Source organism: Bufo bufo, chromosome 4, assembly GCF_905171765.1.
Source record: "Bufo bufo chromosome 4, aBufBuf1.1, whole genome shotgun sequence".
NCBI classification, from domain to species: Eukaryota; Metazoa; Chordata; class Amphibia; order Anura; family Bufonidae; genus Bufo; species Bufo bufo.
In genome coordinates, this window is record NC_053392.1 from 332887948 (window position 1) to 332904993 (window position 17046).

The window sequence follows — 17046 nt, forward strand, 5'->3', positions numbered from 1 at the left end:
CCTGGTTTAGGTGTAGAAAATTGTCTAAATGTAAGACAGCAGTCTTAATAAATGTGCCCCTTAAAGGTCATGCACACGGCCGTAGTCATGTGCATTCAGCATTTTGTGGAACGGAGCAGCAGACATCTATATCTCCTGACACTGCCACAATCATGCATGCATTTTCAATAGGGAGAGGGACAAAGTTGCCGTTAGATTCCCCTGGCTGCAACTTGTCTCCCACTCAAAAAAAAAAATGATCAGGCATGTTAAAATCCAACATGCCTGAACTTTATTTCTGCCAACACCAGCAGATGAGAGAAAGTCAGGACATCCCCATACACATATTTTTGACCAGTCCTGCCAAAATCTGTGGTTTTGCTGAATAATATCGAATGTGTATGTGCAATAGGTTGGTGAATGCTGCCCTACCAAAAGATGGGACTTTTAGAGACGGTAAACCGGCAACCTGCAGCTCAGATTTAGGCCCCTTTCACACGGGCGAGTATTCCGCGCGGATGCGATGCGTGAGTTGAACGCATTGCACCCGCACTGAATACCGACCAATTCATTTCTATGGGGCCGTTCACATGAGCGGTGATTTTCACGCATCACTTGTGCGTTGCGTGAAAATCGCAGCATGCTCTATATTCTGCGTTTTTCACGCAACGCAGGCCCCATAGAAGTAAATGGGGTTGCGTGAAAATCGCAAGCATCCGGAAGCAAGTGCGGATGCGGTGCGATTTTCACGCACGGTTGCTAGGAGACGATCGGGATGGAGACCCGATCATTATTATTTTCCCTTATAACATGGTTATAAGGGAAAATAATAGCATTCTGAATACAGAATGCATAGTAAAATAGCGCTGGAGGGGTTAAAAAAAACCTAAAAATAATTTAACTCGCCTTAGTCCACTTGATCGCGCTGCCCGGCTTCTCGTCTGTCTCCTTTGTTGAACAGGACCTGTGGTGAGCATTCAGTACAGGAACAGGACCTGTGGTGATGTCACTCTGGTCATCACATGATCCATCACATGATCTTTTACCATGGTGATGGATCATGTGATGGATCATGTGATGACCGGAGTGACGTCACCACAGGTCCTGTTCCTGTAATGAATGCTCACCACAGGTCCTGTTCAACAAAGGAGACAGACGAGAAGCCGGGCAGCGCGATCAAGTGGACTAAGGTGAGTTAAATTATTATTATTATTTTTTTAACCCCTCCAGCGCTATTTTACTATGCATTCTGTATTCAGAATGCTATTATTTTCCCTTATAACCATGTTCCCGTAACGCACCCGCACATTTTCCCGCAACGCCCGTCTAAAAGAGGCCTTAGTGTGCCCTGCTTTCAATAACTTTGCAGATACCTAAAAGTTTGTGATTCATTATGAAGAAATTTAAGCTTAGATAAACAATGTCTAATCTTTAAATGGGAGGTAAACTTTGCAACCTATTTTTTTTTTTATTACAGATCATTTGATGCTACAGAGGGCGATCATCAATTGCAACCATATTCAGTAACTGGAACTTCCACTGACGATTTTCAAATCCTCAGCTCCAACCAAAAGGAAGCCAATACCAATTTGCAGGAGAACATGGTAAAGTAGTTTAATATGTAGCTTGGTGGTTATTAAGAGTCGTTTTTCCCCCCAGAGACGTGTGTGTATGTGTATAAATTGTACCTAGGGGTGAATTGCAGTACAAAGACATGTTACTAGATTGGAACAACAACAGCTTAGAGGCAATCTAATTACAATGTACAAGTAGCTAAATGGATGGTACAGGGATCTTTCTAATGATTTATTTAGATGCATAGTACAGACCAAAAGTTTGGACACACCTTCTCATTCAAAGAGTTTTCTTTATTTTCATGACTATGAAAATTGTAGATTCACACTGAAGGCATCAAAACTATGAATTAACATATGTGGAATTATATACATAACAAACAAGTGTGAAACAACTGAAAATATATCATATTCTAGGTTCTTCAAAGTAGCCACCTTTTGCTTTGATTACTGCTTTGCACACTCTTGGCATTCTCTTGATGAGCTTCAAGAGGTAGTCCCCTGAAATGGTTTTCACTTCATAGGTGTGCCCTGTCAGGTTTAATAAGTGGGATTTCTTGCCTTATAAATGGGGTTGGGACCATCAGTGGCGTTGAGGAGAAGTCAGGTGGATACACAGCTGATAGTCCTACTGAATAAACTGTTAGAATTTGTATTATGGCAAGAAAAAAGCAGCTAAGTAAAGAAAAACGAGTGGCCATCATTACTTTAAGAAATGAAGGTCAGTCAGTCAGCCGAAAAAATTGGGAAAACTTTGAAAGTAAGTGCTATTTGACCATGAAGGAGAGTGATGGGGTGCTGCGCCAGATGACCTGGCCTCCACAGTCACCGGACCTGAACCCAATCGAGATGGTTTGGGGTGAGCTGGACCGCAGAGTGAAGGCAAAAGGGCCAACAAGTGCTAAGCATCTCTGGAAACTCCTTCAAGACTGTTGGAAGACCATTTCAGGTGACTACCTCTTGAAGCTCATCAAGAGAACGCCAAGAGTGTGCAAAGCAGTAATCAAAGCAAAAGGTGGCTACTTTGAAGAACCTAGAATATGACATATTTTCAGTTGTTTCACACTTGTTTGGTATGTATATAATTCCACATGTGTTAATTCATAGTTTTGATGCCTTCATAGTCATGAAAATAAAGAAAACTCTTTGAATGAGAAGGTGTGTCCAAATTTTTTGTCTGTACAGTATGTCCGTAACTTTGACAACGGGGGCATCATCTGTGTCAGATGAAAGAAGGTTTCACCATCATCATAGACAGAGATTCTTCAGTAACAAATTTTAAATAGATCCAGCGCCTTGGAATTTAAAATAAAACATAACTTTTATTTACATGACTGAAAAAACTCCATGGTGTCCATGGAGATTCCTTACTGTAAGGCCTCTTTCACACAACCATATGGCTTTTTCAGTGTTTTACGGTCCGTTTTTCACGGATCCGTTGTTCCTTTTTTGTTTCCGTTGTGTTTCCGTTTCTATTCCCTTTTACCGATCCGTTTTTCCGTATGGCATATACAGTATACAGTAATTACATAGAAAAAATTGGGCTGGGCATAAAATTTTCAATAGATGGTTCCGCAAAAACTGAACGGATACGGAAGACATACGGATGCATTTCTGTATGTGTTCCGTTTTTTTTTTGCGGACCCATTGACTTGAATGGAGCCACGGAACATGATTTGTGGGCAGTAATAGGACATGTTCTATCTTTCAACGGAATGGAAAAACGAAAATACGGAAATGGAATGCATACGGAGAAAATTCTGTTTTTTTTTTCGGAACCATCGAAATGAATGGTTCCGTAAACGGACAGTATACGGAACGCAAAAAACGGCCCGTAAACGGGAAAAAAAACGGTCGTGTGCAGGAGGCCTAAGAGAGGTGAGGCTATGGCACTCTTTGCCACATGGGGTTGTGATGGTTGATTCAAGTTTAAGAAGGTCTGGATGCCTTCCTTCAAAGTAATAATATTACAGGTTATATGTATGATATCTAGAGATGAGACATTGATGCAGGGATTAGATTCTGAATAATAAGAGTTGGTGAGCCATTTCTTCTGCTATGTGTGAATTGGCACCCACCTCATGGAAGTTTTTGCCTTCCTCTGGATCAACACTGTATGATTATGCAAATATGTAAGAGGGGCACACCTACATCTGATTCACACCAAACTCTAAACAATGTTTAATTCTAAAAATTTATTAAATACAATTTAATATAATATGCAAATATGGTACCTTATCGCTCTAAAAACATAAAATACATGTTTAAAATATGGCCATGCCAAGGGTTAATGTGTACTTCAATCTGGGATCTCAGTAGTAGATACAATGTCTATTTCAATAACACTGAGTCTCAGCCTATAGAATAGTAAATGCAGTCTCTGTATTGGTCCGCAGTTTGTCAGCGATGTTTTCAATATATGAATTTGCTGAGATAGGAATATTATCCTTTGCGATTCGTTGTATATAGTCTTTCATAGTTATAGCTCAGTTGTAATTTAGCTGGTACACTGTGATATGTAATAATTATAGCAGGTTACTCACTGTTTAGAAGCAGTAAAGTGTTCGGATTTTTGCGCTTAGCGTGGCGTCCCACGTATTTTCAGCACAGGTGGTCGTACCTCCGATCAACTTTTGAAGTGAGCAATGAACTTGCAAACAAAGAAACAGTCCGCTTAAGTACCGGGGTAGATGTGTGGTTACACCTGCTTAAAAATTGTGATAGCTTGATGTCTTTTTCCCAGGACAAGACAGGACTTTCGTTTCTTTACAAAATATATTCGGACATTGTTGCAAATTGAATAGAGGTGCGCAGATAGTAAGCTGCGGTTTTTCTTCCTTTTGTAGAGACTTGTGTACACCAGACGCGTTTCGGAGTTAACACGACTCCTTCCCACTGAGGAAGGAGTCGTGTTAACTCCGAAACGCGTCTGATGTACACAAGTCTCTACACAGTCTTGAACGACCATGAATCCCCCTGAGCTCGCTATCTTGGGAAAATATACACTCACCTAAAGAATCAATAGGAACACCATACTAATACGGTGTTGGACCCCCTTTTGCCTTCAGAACTGCCTTAATTCTACGTGGCATTGATTCAACAAGGTGCTGATAGCATTCTTTAGAAATGATGGCTCATATTGATAGGATAGCATCTTGCAGTTGATGGAGATTTGAGGGATGCACATCCAGGGCACGAAGCTCCCATTCCACCACATCCCAAAGATGCTCTATTGGGTTGAGATCTGGTGACTGTGGGGGCCATTTTAATACAGTGAACTCATTATCATGTTCAAGAAACCAATTTGAAATGATTCGAGCTTTGTGACATGGTGCATTATCCTGCTGGAAGTAGCCATCAGAGGATGGATACATGTTCTCATTCTGTTTACGCCAAATTCGGACTCTACCATTTGAATGTCTCAACAGAAATCGAGACTCATCAGACCAGGCAACATTTTTCCAGTCTTCAACAGTCCAATTTTGGTGAGCTCGTGCAAATTGTAGCCTCTTTTTCCTATTTGTAGTGGAGATGAGTGGTACCCGGTGGGGTCTTCTGCTGTTGTAGCCCATCCGCCTCAAGGTTGTGCGTGTTGTGGCTTCACAAATGCTTTGCTGCATACCTCGGTTGTAACGAGTGGTTATTTCAGTCAACGTTGCTCTTCTATCAGCTTAAATCAGTCGGCCCATTCTCCTCTGACCTCTAGCATCCACAAGGCATTTTTGCCCACAGGACTGCCGCATACTGGATGTTTTTCCTTTTTCACACCATTCTTTGTAAACCCTAGAAATGGTTGTGCATGAAAATCCCAGTAACTGAGCAGATTGTGAAATACTCAGACCGGCCCTTCTGGCACCAACAACCATGCCACGCTCAAAATTGCTTAAATCACCTTTCTTTCCCATTCTGACATTCAGTTTGGAGTTCAGGAGATTGTCTTGACCAGGACCCCCCCCCCCCCCCCCCCTAAATGCATTGAAGCAACTGCCATGTGATTGGTTGACTAGATAATTGCATTAATGAGAAATAGAACAGGTGTTCCTAATAATTCTTTAGGTGAGTGTACATCACTATAGTGAACACCATAATAATAAAGATCCAAAGGACAGCAAAAGGATAGCTGAGTCAGGAAGAGAGGGGTGCCCCTAGTGGAGATATAATCACCAGAGTTTAAAAGCAATAAACAGGCTGCCCCCTCCGTCCCTGACACTAGATGGTGCTCTATAACCATACATCCTTAATTTTGCCTTGGCCCATATGAATATTATTCGCCATTATCCAACAGAAGGCAAGTGTAAAGAGGATAAGCCAGTAATAAATAGCCATTACAGATAAAGTAATAGTGTAAAAATAAAGAAAAAGAAAGAGGTGAAGGAAACATGTATAACACAGAGGGTTAACTTAGATACGCATGTCTCACATGAGATCGTGGCCCTTTAAGAAGGCTATATAAGGTCCAGCAACTCTGCCTATTTACTAAAGATCCACTCCTGTGGTTTCTCTGTTCATGTGGCATTATGGCGGGGAACCCTCTTGGATCTTCGTTGCTTGGTGTTAACTACTTGCCAGGCTTCTTTATCAGCTATTGGTGCTATATCTGATACATTCTGTGCAGGGCACCAGTCCGGAATGTCCAGCTCTTGTAAATCTAAGACTTCACATACTCTTAGTAAGTCCGCATGGCTTCTGACTACCTGCTTGCGGAGTGGCGTGTTAATCAGAAGTCCGAATGGATGTAACCAGCGGTATGTCAGTTTCTTCTGATGAAGGACTTCTAGGAGTGGTTTAAGGTGTATTCTTTTTTCAGGGTCATAGGCGATAGATCCTGATATAATGCAACTGTAGACCCCTCAATTTCAGCAGTTTTGTTTCCTCTGGCGGCGGCCATTATTTTTTCTTTTACCGCAAAATTAGTCATGCGGCATATGACGTCCCTAGGGGGATCTTGTGGTCTAGGTAATGGCCGGAGAGCTCTGTGGATCCTGTCCATTTCAAAGAGTTCTGTATGACTGTCTGGTATAAGACGACTGAAAAACTGAGTGACCTCCTGTTGCAGGGTTTCTTGCAGCACCGACTCTGGCACACCTTTCAGCCTTATATTATTTTGGCGCCCCCTGTTGTCTTGGTCTTCTATCAAGGAGTACAGGTAGTTAATATGGGCTTGAGCATTATCCATATTGTGGTTGCACACATTGAGGGCATATTCTAGGGATATGTCATGAATGCTTTGTCCAATAAGACTCCTATAAAGAGGACATGTTACCACTCTTTACATATCTGTTTTAGTACCTAGTTGAATTCCATGAGAAATAACAATCCTTGAGCATTTTTCTTAGATCTCTGTGTTGTGTAATTCCTCTGCTATTCCACCTTGAAATTTATGAATAAATAAACAACTGGGTGTTACCATTCCCCTTGTCAAGGGGCAGTGTTCCTGCAGTTTGATACTGATAGGACAATGTTAGACTGTGTAGGACACAACCCCACCTCGAAACACCCAGTTGTCAATTTATTCATATACTTCACCTCTAGAAGATATTTGGTAAGATAAGAACTGAACTATAATGAGTGTTTATAATGTGAGAGAGCAGAGAAAATAAGTCTGTCTGCTCTCCAGATGATGGAAAAGAAAGGAAATCCACAGGCTGCTGGTATAGCATGTCAGCTCTGTACAGAAAAAAAGATTCTAACTCTGTTAATAAAGACCAATTGAAAAAACAATTTTTAGCTCAAAATAAGTAAAAATGTAATAATAAAAAATTTAAAAAAATGCCCCCACAGGTGTACATAGCCTTTAAATAAAATTGTGGAGCAAGGATTTTGCTTTAGAAATGACATAAATATGAAGATTAGTTGCAGAAAGCATAACTCTAGAGATGAGCAAATTAGATTCGGCTGCTTCACCAAATTTCAAAGAAATTTGTGACAAATTACTTTGTCACAAAGTGCATTCCTTTGTATGTAGCGGACGCAATGACGAGGAACGACGACTGTGCCGCCCCTATCATTGAACCCCTCAGATGCCGTGTTCATCGCTGATTATGGCATCTGAGGCTACAATTTTGGCCTTTCAGGGATTAATCAGGGTAAAAAAAAAATTGATAAATACTCGCTTTATCCATTTGTTTGCATAGAGCCCATCGCAGACATCTTGATTGAAGACACAGCGCTAAATCTTGTGCGGTGATGTGATATCATCTTGCCGGCTGGGCGTGGTGACGTCATTACTGATGACCTGATTTTGCGCTGTTTCTGCAATCAAGATGTCTGCGATGGCCTCTTCACGCGTAAATGGATGAGATAAGTATGCTTTTTTTAACACAATTTCAGGAAAAATAGATTTGTTACCACAAAGCACAAGGAAATTCGGCTTCGTGGTGAATCAAATTTTTCCTGAAATTTGGATTGAAGGCAACACTACATAACGCCAATGCAGATTTTACATGAAACATAGTTTACAGACAACCATTCTCCTGTGCTTTCTTATACTTTCCCACCCTAGTAATTAGCTTTGTTGTGTGAGAACTGAGAACTATAAATTTCTAATCAAGTACAGGGTGTGACACAGATAATTAAACCAGAAGAGCAGAGGTATAAACAGTGTTAGGCCTAGTTCACACGAAGGTGTGTGATCCGTGGCCGTATTGCGGGCCGCAATACACGGCCACAGTTCCATGTGCATTCCGCATCACGGATGCGGACCCATTCACTTTAATGGGTCCGCAAATCCGGAATTGCGGAATGGCCGCACAGAACGGGACACTTCGGAAGCACTACGGAGTGCTTCCGTGGGGTTGCGTCCCGTACTTGCGTTCCGCAAAAAGATAGAACATGTCCTATATTTTTGCGGAACGGGGGGATCGCGGACCCATTAAAGTGAATGGGTCCGCGATCCGATGCGGCTGACCTACGGCCGGCGCGGGTCACACACGTTCGTGTGAACTCGGCCTAAGGGTCCATTCACACGTCCGTAATTTGGATCCGCATTCGTTCCGCAATGGGGCTGGAATGGATGCAAATCCACATTTCCTGGATCCGCATCCGCATTTTCGGGATCCGCATCCATTTTTTCGGGATCCGCAATTTTGTTCCTGAAAAAAATAGAACATGTCCTATTCTTGTCTGCAATTGCGGACCAGAAAAGGCATTTTCTATTATAGTGTCTGTGATGTGCGGATCCGCAAATTGCAGGTGTCCGTGTCTTGCGGATTCGCAATTTGCGGATCCGCAAAACACTTACGGACGTGTGAATGGACCTTAGGGTCCATTCACACGTCCGTAAGTGTTTTGCGGATCCGCAAAACGAGGACACCTGCAATGTGCGATCCGCAAACACAGCCAGCAAACTCTTCATAGAGGCTGATAACTAAAAAATTAGAGTGTTCGTCATTTAAGGAGCCAGAAGAGTGCAATGACACACCACTCTGGATTCCAATTGTGCAGTAGAGAAAGCCAGGGAAGAGTTGGACTATCTTCTAGGAGCCTCGAACTGATCTACAAGCGAGGACTCCCTGACGCCCTGACCTCGTGGATTGTTGGTAAAACACAGGACGCCAACTACACGTGGGGCGCATAGGAGTCAATTGTAAGCAGGTATTTCATCTACCATAACGATACTGCAGAGTGGAGCAAGTGGAAGCTATCCTATAGCGCTATAAAGAAACCGGGTGAGTGCACTAACCTGTGGTGGGACGCCACCACGGACTGATACGCACAAGCTGGACCCCAAATAGTGAGTAATATTGAACTGTAAACTCACGAAGATACCGCATGGAATTGTGAGCCTTTCCTCTCAGCATAGATATATGACTGAGACTTTGTAGCGCTGCAAACACAGGTGTAGCGCTTATAAACACACAATAGGGATTTTCTATATTTATTTATTTATCTATATATTTATAATTATAAATATTATAATAAGTTTTAATTCTTATTGATATATAACTGCGATATTTTATATCAGACTGAGCTATTAATATACTGTTCTAATTTTATGTAATATATGCTGTAGTGTGACTTAATAAATAATTTATACAAATCGGACCAGATGTATAGCAGCAGATATTGAGTGCTCACTATATTGTATTATAATATTCAAACTCCCCACTGTGGTTAGGGTGAACCACACCTTAGTTTGAGCACCTGCCTGGGCTGACTGAAGGGTGAGCCACTATAAACTTTACCATGGTAGAAAGGACCTACTCAAAATTGAACATAGGTGAAAATGATGTTTTGAGTGTAATAGAGTAATGCAGCGCTGTCACACAATCTTCTGCAGTCTTTACTAATGTGCATGATCCATGATTTGTAGGGATCAGACAGATATGTATTTACCTCCCAGAGATAAAGGTATGAAAACGAGCTCTTAACAAGCTCTACCTCTGATGACATCAGATGTAAGGCAGCTATCCTATAAGTCAATGTTCGACTTTTTAAACAGACCTTGAGACATGACTTGGATAATAATTAGGCCAGCATCTCATCTGCAGACAGATGTTTTTTGGGGTGATTGCCCCTCATCTGTGCAGAGCAGAGAGTATTGGCTTAAATGGGTGAGAGGCCTAAGTCAGGATTTGGGGGGTACTGTGTCTCCTTATGGAGAGCGCCTTAATCGGCATGATGACTCTTATAGGCCATACATGCTCGGGAGATGGGATAGTAGTTCATAAAAAATAATAATTTGAGCGCAAGCTTGTGACCTGATGACCTGAACTGGCAGCAGTGGTGGAGGAGCCAGCCGTATGAAGACCCCATGGCTCTCTGATAAGACGAGGAACAGGCAAGTATAACTTCATGAATGGGATTAGCAACTTTCTTATAGGCAAAATCAACATTTTCTTCCTTTTCCCAGAGAATACCCTTTATAAAATTGTGAATATAAGAAAATCTAAGGTGCTCTCACGTAAAAATAATAGTCTTAATATAGCACCAACATATGCCACAGCACTTAACAATCAGAGGATCCATGTACAAACAAAATCATTGCAGAACAAAACTAATCATCAATTCAAAGTATAGGGGAGAGTGCCCTGCTCACAAGAGCTTACTATCTATGAGGAAATAGGGGTGATTCAACAGTTAGAAATTGGGGTGATAGTTTATTACAAGACTTGCATTGAAATATTACCACCTACAGCTGGTTTATATAAGGTGACGTACATGATAGTGTCAAAAAGACTGACTTATTAGATCTGATTATACAGTGAATCAGCCTCCTTGCCTGTGGGGTTGCTTGTCCTCACTCATGTCTTATTATTGGATTGCTATACTTTATGTTAACAGAATTGTTCATTATACCCCTTTGTATGAAGCTCACTTTTCTGTATTCAAACACACATTCTACGGTCTGTTTTACTCCAAGCATAAATTAAGACATTTATCTCTGGTATCTCAATATTACTTAAAGGGGTTTTCCGCAATTACTCTGGTTTTAACAGATATGCTTTTTAATCTCATGTACATCTTCCCCATGTTTTTTTTTTCTTCAATTTGGACTCTCCTGATCTGTTTTCACCATATACACAAATCACTCTGGTCTGGTTTCTTTCCATCCAGTGAGGCCGTACTGGGGACGCAGTTGAGGGGAGGCCGACATGATAGGGTTTGGTCTGAGGGGGCCGGCAGTGTAGGGGTTAAGGAGTGGGTGGGCTGTTAGGTTAGGTTATAAGAGGGGGAGGTAACCGGCGCCATCTTAGAGCAGTTAGTTGAAGAGAAAAACTCCCACCCTCCCGCCCTTGTGGAACAGGGGTAAGGTAGGGGACGTTTTTTTGTGGGAGTGTTAAAGGGAGTCTGTCACCACATTTCAGCATATTAGACCGATCAAATAGGGTTATATGATCCACCCAGAACTTAAAAACGGTACCTTTGTTGTAGAAAACGGACTTTTCTTTTAGCCGAAAATGAACTTATAAGGTTATGTTAATGAGCCCTCTTAAGTGCCCAGGGCGGTCTCTCAATCCTCGGAGCCCCAGGCAGCACCTCCTAAACGGCTCATAACCCCGCCCTCCGTGCGCCTCTGCCCGCCCGTTTACTCCCCTCCCCTGTCCTTTTCCACTGCGGCTGTGCGGTCCAAATCGTAGCGGGCGCATGCGCAGTAGGTATTGCGATGCCCTGCCAGGAGCGGGCATCGCATTGCGCATGCGCCCGCTACGATTTGGACCGCACAGCCGCAGTGGAAAAGGACAGGGGAGGGGAGTAAACGGGCGGGCAGAGGCGCACGGAGGGCGGGGTTATGAGCCGTTGAGGAGGTGCTGCCTGGGGCTCCGAGGATTGAGAGACCGCCCTGGGCACTTGAAAGGGCTCATTAACATAACCTTATAAGTTTATTTTCGGCTAAAAGAAAAGTCCGTTTTCTACAACAAAGGTACCGTTTTTAAGTTCTGGGTGGATCATATAACCTTATTTGATCGGTCTAATATGCTGAAATGTGGTGACAGACTCCCTTTAAGGAGGATGTGGGTGTTGGTGTTTTGTGTGCGTGGTGTCTTGTGTGTTCGTGTGTCTTTATTGTCGTGGCAGTCGTTGGCGGTGGGAGGTCCTTGAAGTTGGTGGTACGGATACTTCGGGAGAATGGGAGGGCCTCAATGGTGGGGCTGGACTCCCATGGTTGGACGGTTGGCTGGTGTAAAAAGGCGTCCGTCAGTTGGTCTCCGAGCTGGTGTTTTACAGCTGGAGGCAAGATGGATGGGCCTGTTTGGAGAGTTGTGATAACGAGTTCTGGGGCTTCAAGGACCTCCCTCGTCAGGGAATAAACAACTGGAGTTATGTTTATTTATGTTATGTATTTATTAATAAACGGCTGCTGTGGCCATTTAAATCCAAACTGGTCTCAGTGAGTTATTGTTTGAGTTGAAAAAGTTTTTTTTTAAGGGGATTGGTAAGAGGCCCACGAGGAATGAACAATACCCTACTCATGTATGTAACACTTCCCTTTGCTGTATCCAAACCCATGTTGCACTTCTCCTTTCTCTGCCCCAGCTCCAGCACCGTCCCTAACAACACCCAGCTAGCCTATAGTTCTTCCCACCCAACTTATTACATAGACGCTCCCTATTACTGCCCCTGTTACTGCTTTGATACGCCCATGGACATAATATCACGGGAAATCTGCATGGACATGGTCATGTGACTATAGCACAGAAGACAGGGGCAATAAAGGTAAAAGAAATACATTACAAAATTACAGCTACCTTCATAAATAATTGTTTTAAAGGATGTGGATGCAAACCCATTTAGTATTACAGAATATATCAAATTAAACCAGTAGTGTCAATTATCTCCCATGTTCTGTATTGTGAAAAATATGACAGTTACACTTAACTGTCTTGCACAACTTCCTATTGCAACTGTAACCGTGAAGAATTATGGTGTCACTAATGGGTGTCTCTCCGCCTTTGACGATGTAAAACATTATTCATTATTCTACTGCTCCCTAGTTCTCAATGATTATCCAACACTTACTTATCAATGTCTGATTGCGAAACAACATTGGCAGGTATTTGACCTGGAACATTCTTTTCAGGTAGCTTAAAGTATACATTCCGTTACTTTTGTTTCTAAAAACTGTACCATAAATTATTTGTAGATTTTCCCTAATCTACATGATAATGCTGTGGTACTGTCATTTAAATACAGAGCACCGTTCCTTTGTCCCTTTCACACTCTCACCTGTAAAATATCTTCTGCTTAGTACTACCACTAGGGATTGATCACTTTACTTATGAACATGCGAGGTTTCTCCCCATTTTGACGTTCTCTGTCACACAGCCTCCTGATGCAGCATGATCTTGTGAGACCACGGTGTACCGTAGCTTCCGTTGGGACACCATCTAACTCAAACCACAGTGAGATGACGCCGGAGAGAAGAGCCCTCCGGTCTGAGTGAGATGCTGTCCCGTTAGAGGCTATGGTACAGCATGGTCTCCCAAAAGGTCCTAGTTCTTGCAAGGTCATACTGCATCAGAAGGCTGTGTGATGGAGAACGCAACAGCATGGAGAAACCTCCCCTAGCAAAGAAGAAAAGTGACTAGCCACACCTCTGTGGCAAGTCACTTCAGATTGACATGTGTTGTGCCAAAATCTAGGGGGGCATTACTGCAGAAAGGAAGGGGGGACACGCATATTCACAAGTGAAAGTATGACTTGCTCAGAGAAGCATGGCCAACTAGAATATATAAATATCTAACTTTTTTTGGGACTGGTGACAGGCCCTCTAAGAAATTCACTATAAAAACACTCAAAATAATGATACCTGTTTCTTAGAGAAAAAAAAAAAGTGATGCCAAGTAGACCAAATTCATCATCCTGTTCAGATATTTGCCTAACTTACTGCCTAGGTATATGGCCAAAAGTGAGTCATGGAAGTCCTGTGACTTTACTGCTCTTCAACATGAGTCACTGTGTAGCCTGGAACTAAAATCCTGTTTTCTCTGGCCAACTATTGTGAAATGCTAGTTTCTCAGGAATCATAATCATAAATGGCACGTTTATACGCAGAAGATCAGCAATAAATAAAGACACATGCGTACACATGCGCTATTTAGTACTGTTTTCTGCTAAAATAGCAGGGATGAGATCATAGCATAACAGCTGGATGTGCGATTCATTTCTTTTCTTTTTTTGTATAAATAAATAAAGACACTATCATTTCATGTAGGTTTTCATTAATTGTGCCAGTGGTAAAATAAATGTTTTTGGCGCACAATCTGTAAACGCAAATACCACTTTCTGTGTCATTTACATTAAACAGATTATTTCTGCAAATTTTTCATACCACTGATTTTTTTTACAGTGGTTTTAAGAATTCTCTGTGTAAATAGACCTTTAGTTAAAGAAGCACTCCATCCACTACAGTTTCAAACGCAAGACTACCATCATTTTTATAGACAATGATCTTGGCTATCTCATACATAAATTGGACAGATGCTTCTGGTCGTTGTCCTGCTGGAACACTATGTTGTCCTTTTCATACCTATAGTACTCGAGTGTATTAATTTACTCGTCTTGTAGGATATTCACATATAGCTTAGCATTGAGACCACCATCGATCCTGGTTAAGTATCCAACGCCTTTAGTTGTGAAATAACCTCATATCATCAGGTTTCCTCCACTGAACTTGGCAGTTCCTTCAATTTCTCGATCCGTTAGTCCCCTTTTCCCTTGTTTCTTCCAGATCCATTTGCACCCATCAAAGCCCAGTCTATTGACTTTTGTCTCATCGATCCAAATCACCTATTTCCAATTTTCTACTGTCCTCCATTTTTTTTATGACAATATTGAAGTTTAGGCTTCTTCACCTTTTTTCGGGCCACCATTCCAGACTTTTGTAATGCGTTTTGCACTGTGTACTTGCATGGACGTCTGTGATCTCACTATTATGAAGCATACAAGCCAGCCCGGCTGCAGTGTTTGTTCCCCCAGAACTGATCGACCTTGTGATGAGCCGACTTGTTGTCTTCAATATTTTGCCTGGACGTCCACCTTATGGTTTTGGAATGGATGGACAGACTTCATTTCGTATTCTTCCAACTGTCATAGCACTCACATGATGCAATTTTCTTGGCCGAGATGCTGCTATCGATGAGCTGGATGATGCTGTTTCTCTTTTCTTGGGAAATCTTTATGGCTACTCCTGGATTCAAACCAGTGACCTTTCACTTAGGAATCAACCTAATAACACACGGAGATATAAGAGAATGTGAAAACATGTTGTAATTTGTAGTATACAAGAAGAAAAAGATTGTTCCACCACCAGGAGCAAAACAGTAACAATGCAGTTACATGACAAGGATCTGCATAACTTATCATATGCTAAATAGTTGCAAGTCTAATTAAAGTATGAGATAGCCAAGATGATTGTCTATAAAATGATGGTAGTCTCACGTTTGAAGCTGTAGTGGATGGTGAGATATGGAGCCAGAAAGCCAAAAGTTCAAAACATTGTTACCCTTTTGCTCGTCAGTGTACATGATGTAGATAGCAGTGCTGTTAAAGGAGTTGTCTATGTGCAATGTATGGTGCTGTGCTTGGTAAGCTGCGAGGAGGCCGCAGCACTAACTGGACTGCCGCTGCCTTTTCAAGCAGTTGATTGGCATGATTGTCGGGAGTTGGACCCCTACCGATTAGATATTGATGATCTGTCCTGAGGATAGACCATCATTTTCAAAAATCCTGGACAGCCTCTTGAATTTTATTACCAAGCACTCAGTCGTGATTTATTCATTCTGTTTTTCCATTGTACCATGTGACTGAGAAATATTCATACAGGCTCTTGTGTATGTTTTCTTCTGAGTCACTCAATGTCAGTCCCCTAGGAATGAATAGAGAGACTGATTTCCACTTTACACCTAAGTGTCGGTACTCCGTAAGATTCAAAGAGCCAGAGTCATGTGGTGAAAAGAGAATAATGGAGCAAATAAATCCCGAATAAAGTGGTTGGTAAGAAAATGAACTGCACTATTATTTAGGCCTGATGCACACGACCATATTTTTCAACTGTGTGCTATTAGCATTTTTCACAGATAGTACACTGACCCATTAATTTCTATGGGGCCATGCATACATATGTATTGTTTGCGGATCTGTGTCGCCATTTCACAAATTACAGAACATGTCCTATTCTGGTCCATATTGTAGATCAGAACAGTCTTTATTACTGATGGGAGTGTGAAAAATGCGAAATGCACATGGAAGGTATCTGTATTTTGCGGATCCATTGTTTGTGAACCCGAAATACTGACACAGCCATGTTCATAAAGCCTTACCTGTAAGATACAAACAGGAAATGATAAAAAAATATCCAGGGGTGTTTCTTTAAAGGGAATGTGTCATCAGAAAATGACCTGCTGTTTAAATAACTTTTTTATGTTTAACATTTTTTAATAATTTGTGATGATGTTATTTTAAATTTTCCATGTATTACATATATTTAAACAAAAAAGATTAAATCCTGCAGTTTTGCACTGGCCACTACGTCTAATAATTGGCGCCACTTCTTGGTTTGTAAAGATAACTTAACTGTAGTTAACTCATTCTAAACCTGCCTGCAATGATATTACCTCTGTGTACAGATAAGACATGATCCACCATTCACAATAGGTGATTGTCAGATCTTATCTATTCTCTCCTTGTACAATGACCTCTGCACAGGGCACACAGCATGCCTAGAAAACTCTCCCATAGAAGTCATTGAGGTCCCCTCCAGACCATTGTGTCTTTGGACCATGTGGCTGCCGTAAAGCAATTTTCTTAATGCTTTCTAAATGCTGTTTAGAAAAGCTCAGACAAGATGGCCGCCCCCATAATCATGTTCAGTAAATAGAATAAAATAAATCTACAATCAGAAAATAAAAACAGATTAGAAAAAAAGAAGATGTGTTACTAACTGGTTTTAACTGGCAGATAAAATTTTTGGTAACACAATTCCTTTAAGTGCTAAATCTATCTTAGGCTACTTTCACACCTGCGTTAGGTGCGGATCCGTCTGGTATCTGCA

At 41.6% G+C, this 17046-nt stretch overlaps 1 protein-coding gene across 2 annotated transcripts in view; it reads left to right on the forward strand.

Moving 5' to 3' along the window:
- Positions 1-17046, forward strand: part of CRYBG1 (crystallin beta-gamma domain containing 1) — a 349280-nt gene that overhangs the window by 133633 nt on the left and 198601 nt on the right. For both annotated transcript variants that reach the window (XM_040428824.1, XM_040428823.1), the window contains exon 2: positions 1457-1583. In XM_040428824.1, coding sequence (XP_040284758.1) covers positions 1457-1583 — 127 coding nt within the window. The remainder of the gene's footprint in view (positions 1-1456; positions 1584-17046) is intronic.